Below are 7,029 nucleotides of genomic sequence, written 5' to 3'. Positions count from 1 at the left end.
GGGGCTGGGGCAGAGCAGCTCAGCTGCTGTCCTGCATGGGGGGCTCAGTAGGTTCTTACTGTCCTTGATGATCCTCTTAGGGTCTCTATAGCCCAGAGGTGGACACTGACTACATCCATGTGCATATCTTTAACCTATTGCTGAACTGAATTACTTGTAAAGCATATTGGATAGCCTTGAATGGGTTACTTCAGTGGACAAGACTGGTAGTGCCTCTGCTTAAGCAATTCCCTTCAGTAAAGGCTTGTGGGAAAAGTAACTTCCAGGTGATCAGTGTTCTCCAAGCTGTGCTGTCTGTGCATTAGAATCCCAGGAGTGATTAGAGTGCATCCAGGTACCTCCAGTGCTTGGTAACCTGATCTTGGGCTATGATAGGAACCATCTTCCAATAAAAATGATTGGTCTGATGAAACCCCAACAACTCACTGCAGGAACAGATATGGCAGCTGAGGGAATATGCTGTTGCACAGCTGGCAGACACCGCGTGGTACTTCCTGGCTGTTCACATGCTCCGCGTCCCTTAGTTGGCCAAACGGGCTCTGGCAGGAGGTCAGAGGGTAAACACAGCTGATGGAGCTTACTTTGAAGTGCCATGTGGGCTCTACCAGGAGCGTTAGTCTGTTGACCCAGCTGTGTTGGTCATCTCCCTAGTGATTTCTGTATTTTCCATGTCTTCTGGAAAAGATTATTTCCCTAGCAGCAGTTGTTAGGCAGGAGGTAGTTTGCATCTTCCCTGCAGAATGCTCAGTGATCAAATTGCTTGTGGCAAAGATTCTGCTTACAAAACAGGTTGAAAGCACCGCAGTTAGAGACTGAGGGAGTCAGGGAGCATGGACAGCATATGCTCTGCAAACACCTGCCTTGTCATTGAATTTCCTTTCGTAAATGCTGCTTTCTCCTCTCTGTGTCTGCTCTCCTCTCTGCTGTGTCCACGTCCATCCTTCCCAGCAGTAGTCTTGGCAGATGGAGCCACCATTGTGGCCAATCCTATTAGCAACACATTCAACACGGCTTCTGCAGCAACCACAGTTGTGCAAACCCATAGCCAGAGTGCCAGTGCCAGCGTGCCAGCCCAGGGCTCCTCCCCGCGCCCGAGCATCCTCCGCAAGAAACCCGCCACGGATGGGTGAGTAGGGCTGGAGGTGACACTCCTGTGACATCCAGCCTGGAGAAAGGGAATCCTTTCAGTGGGAATAAGGAACGTTCTAGCAGATCACTCAGTCAGCAGTGGTTGTGAGTAACCTGCTGATCTGTGAAACACTTCTTTCCCTCCCCCTGGGCAGAATATAATTTTCTATGCTGTCAGTAATAAAATAAGGACAGTTTGTCTCCTAGCTCTTGAAAGTGACTTTTTGAGGGAAAGGAGATTTGAGGCTTTCTTGCTCTTGTATTATAAAAAGAGTTCATAATCTACTAAAATTAGAATTCTATGCTTTATCTTCAGTGCTTTTCTTGGAAGAATATGTGGATGAGTGGAAAGGATAGGATTAGTACCCTGCTGTGAAATCTGATTAGGAAGAAGGGAGGGAGTGACCTAAACTCTTAAAATATTTTATGTTGCCTAATTTTAAATGCCTGAATAAAGCTGCAAGGGACAACTTTAGAATTAACAACACATTTCTTCCCAACTAACGACCAAAGACATTGGAACTGATGTGTCCTATGAGACCAGAATTGTATATTTTTTTATTTGGGTGGAAACGTTTTTCAAGGCAGAGAAACTGCAGGCTGTAAAACTGTGAACAAGGAAATTAAAGAAGCAGAGATAGATCAGTAAATAATGTTTCCATTTCATAGCTGATTATTTCAGACAACAATTTGACTTCCAGTCCCACAAGAGACTGAACAGCCTCTAAAATACTTTAATCAGCCTTGTGCTGCCAAATATCCACACTCAGGGTTTGAGGTCCTGGAGTCAGGCTCTGACACAGTCTAGACCAGCTGAGGGGAGCAGATGCCTTGTGAGCACTGTTTAATTCCAGATGATTTGCACAGCCCTGAAGCAGCAGTGCTGGACAGCGGCACAGCTGGAGCCTTTGTCCACTGCTGGAGCTGGGTAGGCTCAGCAAGGTGCTCTGGCTGGCAGGATGAAAATAAAGCTGGTGTTCTTGGAGAAGTCCTACATGGGGTGAGACCAGGCCAGAGCAACTAATCTTTTATCTTAGAAGAAAACATAATACCTACTTTGAAAATTAAAATGAGACTCCTTGTGTAGCAAATCTGTTACACTGGAGACAAAGCAGAGATTAACCCTAACGGCTAACCCTAACCTTAACCGAAACGTTCCAGGAGCTATAGCTCCTGTCCTGGTTTGTGTAAGGGTGGGCTGATTGCTCTGCTGACAGGGGTATTTGTCTTTGCACCAGGGAGGTGGGAATCCTAGATGTGTGTGTCTCTTACAGGCTGGCAGTCCGGAAAAGCTTAATTCCCCCTCAGCCACCGGAGGTGACCAGCACACGTGTGGAGAGCACTATGCGAAGCACATCTGGATCACCAAGACCTGCTGGGTAAGACTTGAGGAAACAACCAACTGCATCAGAATAGTGTCATTGTATTTGTTTGGGTTGTGTTCTTTGGCTACTGGAGCATTTTCCTTTCTTTGGGGAAACAATTATTTTGATAGCTAGCTCTGACTAGTTGTGCTGCCGTGAAGTTGAGGCAGTGGCCTTTAAAAGCTGTGTTGATTAGCTTTCACAGAAACAAACCCCTCTGCTGTTGTGAGGGGATAGGCCTTGAAACTCTTTTCTAAAGTACTTGGCAATTAATGCTGAGGGAAGGTAAATGGAGCTCCTGCCCTGCTTCAGTTGAGTTCAGTGGCTTTACAATTTGTTGCTTTATAACTATTAGCCACAGTGGGAGCTCTTGCAAACACGATGGGAACAGTACAGCGTTGGGTGAAGTTCCTCTTGGCTGCATTGTTAAACAATCTTCAGCCTTTTACAAGTATTTTGAAGTGACTTGGAATTAGTAATGAGATCTGCTTCTTATGGCAACTGGAAAAACGTATCTGTAACAAAGGATTAGAAAAGGACTGGAGGAGGAAATGTAGTTGAGATGAAGCCTTCTCCTGTTGTTAAACACGTCACAGCCTCGTGGGTGCAGGAAAAACTGGATAGTGTGACTCCAGGTTGGCTCGTTTGCTTTGTGCTGGTCCTCATGAACCGAGATGCAGTTCATCTCACTTTGTTTTGCTTTCATGTGTGTTACAGTGCCAAGCCAAAGCCTGAAATTCATGTGTCCATGGCCACTCCAGTCCCTGTGTCTATGGAGGCAGTGTCTAACCAAGGCAGTGAGCAGCCCACCATTGCAGTGCCCCCGACCTCCCAGCAGCCTCCCTCTGCCATTCCAACCATCATCGCTGCAGCCAGTCCCACCTCCCAGCCTGCAGCAGCACTGTCCACCATTCCAGGGGCTGTCCCAGCTGCTCCACCAACCTCCACTGCCATCGTGGCAGCACCTGCTCCTGCATCCACCATGAGTGGAGCCCTGTCTGCAGTGCTGGGCCCTGCAGTGCCAGAGATCAAAATCAAGGAGGAGGTGGAGCCCATGGACATCATGCGACCAGTATCTGGTAGGTGTCCGTTACTCATCAGTTGCTGCTTTTGTTCTTGAGACAGTGGAGAAATTAGGAGGATTTCAACACTTCCACCTGAAAATGGAATTGCATCTCTTCCACAGTAGCACAGAACACTAGGATTCCCATATGCCTTGTTATTCACCTAGTTGTTCTTTGCCTTCTCCCTAATCTCTCAGGAAATCGCTTGTTATCGTGACTACTTTGTTCATGTTCAAATGAGCCAACCCCAAAAGAGTTTGTGAATTTCTTGCTTAACATGCACATGCTCAGCAGTGGTACCAATATATTTATGGAACAGTTCACTTAAATTCAGTTTGCTTACAAATCCTGCTATTCAGGTCCAATGACCTTTCTTGTATGTGAAGAATTCGTGACCAGAGTGAGACTTCCTAGGGCCCTCCTATGACTCATGGATATTTTTCTCTGGAACTTAACAATATTCATGATACTGCCTTACCCAGCTTGGCCATAGCTGCTATCACATCACATGCGAAGTAAAATTCAGTTATGGATCTCGGGTTGGGCACTCTATAGTGACAAAATGATAGGAAGTTGATGAGTATCAGAGTTGTGTCTCAATTGTTTTTACCAGTGATAAAACCTTGCAGCTGTATGTTGTGCTGTGATGGAAGAAGCTGCTTGCTGCAGATGTCTCTGGAGCACAGGCAGATAGTATTAAGCTCTTCATGGTTCTTTTGTCTCTTACTGGCAATTGTGGGTGAGGCAAACTGTCAGGAGATCCCATCCCAGACATATTTTGCTGTGGCCTGAGTCGCAGCTGATGAAGATTTTTCCCTCCACGTGTCAGGGAGTGTTCCCTCAGAGTCCCTGCTGTGCTGCTGCCCAGCTCCAGAGCTGTGTTGGTTGGTGCAGTGATCTGATGGGTGCTGAGGGCTTGGCAGCACAGACTCCTGCGACGTGAGTGCTGCAGTCCTGCTTTGATTCCATATGACTTGGACTGCAAGAGGAAAGGGACTTGCTTCCTGTGAGGGTGATCTGTGCTGGTGTACGTACAGAGGTATCTTTTTTCACAGTAACACAAGACAGATGTTAGCATAGACTCTTTTTGTAGCATTAAACTAACATAAGCTTCAAATATGAAGCAACTGAGGGACAATTGGCTTTGCTCTCATTCTTTATGCCTTTGTAAATGAGACAGTAAAGACTTTAGCATATAGGTTTGTCCTAGTAATTGCTGCTGGCTTAATATTTGGCCTTCTAGACACAAGGAGCTGAAGTGCTCATATGCCTCACACTCCTTCCAGTGCCCCAGAACAGGAACTACTGCTGGAGGTACTGTTCAAACAGTGTGTTACCTTCACTCTGCTGATAGTTTGGATTCTTCTCTCTCCTTCCTCACAGCAGTCCCTCCTTTGACTACAAGTACTGTGTCTCCATCTTTGGCATTGCTGGCCAACAACCTTTCCATGCCTCCAAGTGATTTGCCACCTGGTGCCTCCCCGAGGAAGAAGCCCCGTAAGCAGCAGCACGTCATCTCCACAGAAGAAGGGGACATGATGGAAACAAACAGCACTGATGATGAGAAATCCACTGCCAAAAGTTTGCTGGTGAAGGCAGAGAAGCGAAAGTCTCCTCCAAAAGAATATATAGGTAACGTCATCTCTAGTGTCTTTTTTTCTTGTTCAGGTGTCTGTGTTTTTTCTTCTGCTTGTTTCTCAGAGCAGGTACTCTGTCATTCTCTTACTTCCTAACTATGAGTAGTATGAATCCAAGTATCTGTTCCTCACCACTTTCTGTATAGTGCTGTTCAGGGAAAATGACCTTTCTCAACACACATTTTTGCATGAGGCAGTGCTTACTGATCTGCTGCTGGACTTCTGTGCATGCTGATCTCCTGCTCTCACTTCTCAGTGATGCTAATGCAGTTCTCCCTGAATCCTTTTGCAGATGAGGAAGGTGTCAGATACGTCCCGGTGCGGCCCAGGCCGCCGATCACACTGCTCCGTCATTATCGCAACCCCTGGAAAGCTGCTTACCACCACTTCCAGAGATACAGCGACGTCCGCGTCAAAGGTGGGCCCCGAGTGGAGGGTGGGGAGGAGAGGGGACACTGTGGACTTAGCTATGATTTTTGTAAAGGAAAGATTGGTGTGTATATAGAGAATTTGGTGACAGACAGTGATGGGAACTTGCCCAAGAAAGATCTTTGCAGAAGTGATGCTGTGTTGAGAAGCTGCAGCTGAGTTTGCTCATTTACTACCTAACACTCGCCAGCTCAATCACATTCTAGATTCGGTGTAATAAGTCTTGTCGACTAACAAATGGACTTTGAAAGGTTTTTTTTCCCTAATATGAGCAACGTAGAGATCAGATACTGGTTTTATACCGGTTTTTAGACTTTCTAGCTAGTAGCTTAGAATTTTTAAGCAGCTCTGGCTTTCACAGCTGTGAATGCGTTGAGGAGGGAGTAGAAGCAGTGCGAGATGGACGCTTAGGCGTAACAAGCGTAAGGGTGTTTGAAACACCAGGCATTCTTTAAATGAGGAGAAAATGGATGATAATATAATTTTTCTGGAAATACAGGTCACCTGTTCGTGAGTGCAGCAGTCAGTTACGTGGCAGATGGAAAGCCATTTTCCTGTCTAAATCAAAACTTTGCTCCTTGTTATTAGGACATAGGGAGAGCAGGATTTGGGTTAGTGATGTTGTTTGAGGAGAAGCCTGGCCATCTCCTGAAATCTGAGTACCATGTGTTTGTGTTTCCTGGTGACAGAAGAGAAGAAGGCCATGCTGCAGGAGATTGCCAACCAGAAGGGTGTGTCCTGTCGTGCACAAGGGTGGAAGGTCCATCTCTGTGCGGCGCAGCTACTCCAGCTGGTAGGTGCCTGGGGCTGCAGCTTCCTGCAACGCGGGGAAACACAGAGCTGTGTGAGGCAGGAGGAGGCTGTTACAAACTCAGTGCACTGGGATACCATAAAGGAGCTGGTGTGTCGTGCCCAAAGGGAGTGGGACGTGCTTTCCCCTTTCTCAGGAATGTGGCATAAGTGGCTTGGAAACTTGGAGTGTTGGTTTTGATCCAGACATAAGAGCTGATGTATTTTGTACAGATGATCAAAACTGGCCACTCCCTCCTGCTGATGCACAGGTGTGAAGAAGCGTCTGTTTGGGATGGTGCGGCTGATCTGAGGAGGCAGCACTGATCCACATTCCTGGATGCTTCTGTTTCAGGTTGGGGGTGAGGTAGGTGCTCTGCATTTTAGCACCAAACTCCCCAAAACCGACATAAGAGCTGATGTATTTTGTACAGATGATCAAAACTGGCCACTCCCTCCTGCTGATGCACAGGTGTGAAGAAGCGTCTGTTTGGGATGGTGCGGCTGATCTGAGGAGGCAGCACTGATCCACATTCCTGGATGCTTCTGTTTCAGGTTGGGGGTGAGGTAGGTGCTCTGCATTTTAGCACCAAACTCCCCAAAACCTCTCCTGGAATA

General features: G+C 46.9%; 1 protein-coding gene across 1 annotated transcript in view; it reads left to right on the top strand.

Moving 5' to 3' along the window:
* Positions 1 to 948: 948 nt before the first annotated feature.
* The window catches only part of LOC103800450 (histone deacetylase complex subunit SAP130), a gene marked incomplete at its 5' end in the record, with an annotated part of 7,133 nt that continues 1,052 nt past the window's right edge, over positions 949 to 7,029 (top strand). The window contains 6 exons of the mRNA XM_009072827.1: positions 949 to 1,126; positions 2,403 to 2,507; positions 3,210 to 3,571; positions 4,940 to 5,188; positions 5,486 to 5,611; positions 6,312 to 6,415. Coding sequence (XP_009071075.1) covers positions 949 to 1,126; positions 2,403 to 2,507; positions 3,210 to 3,571; positions 4,940 to 5,188; positions 5,486 to 5,611; positions 6,312 to 6,415 — 1,124 coding nt within the window. The remainder of the gene's footprint in view (positions 1,127 to 2,402; positions 2,508 to 3,209; positions 3,572 to 4,939; positions 5,189 to 5,485; positions 5,612 to 6,311; positions 6,416 to 7,029) is intronic.

Source organism: Acanthisitta chloris, unplaced genomic scaffold (genome assembly GCF_000695815.1).
Source record: "Acanthisitta chloris isolate BGI_N310 unplaced genomic scaffold, ASM69581v1 scaffold38104, whole genome shotgun sequence".
NCBI lineage: Eukaryota > Metazoa > Chordata > Aves > Passeriformes > Acanthisittidae > Acanthisitta > Acanthisitta chloris.
Note: the sequence above shows the minus strand (reverse complement) of the source record. Positions and strands in the feature narration are given on the sequence as shown.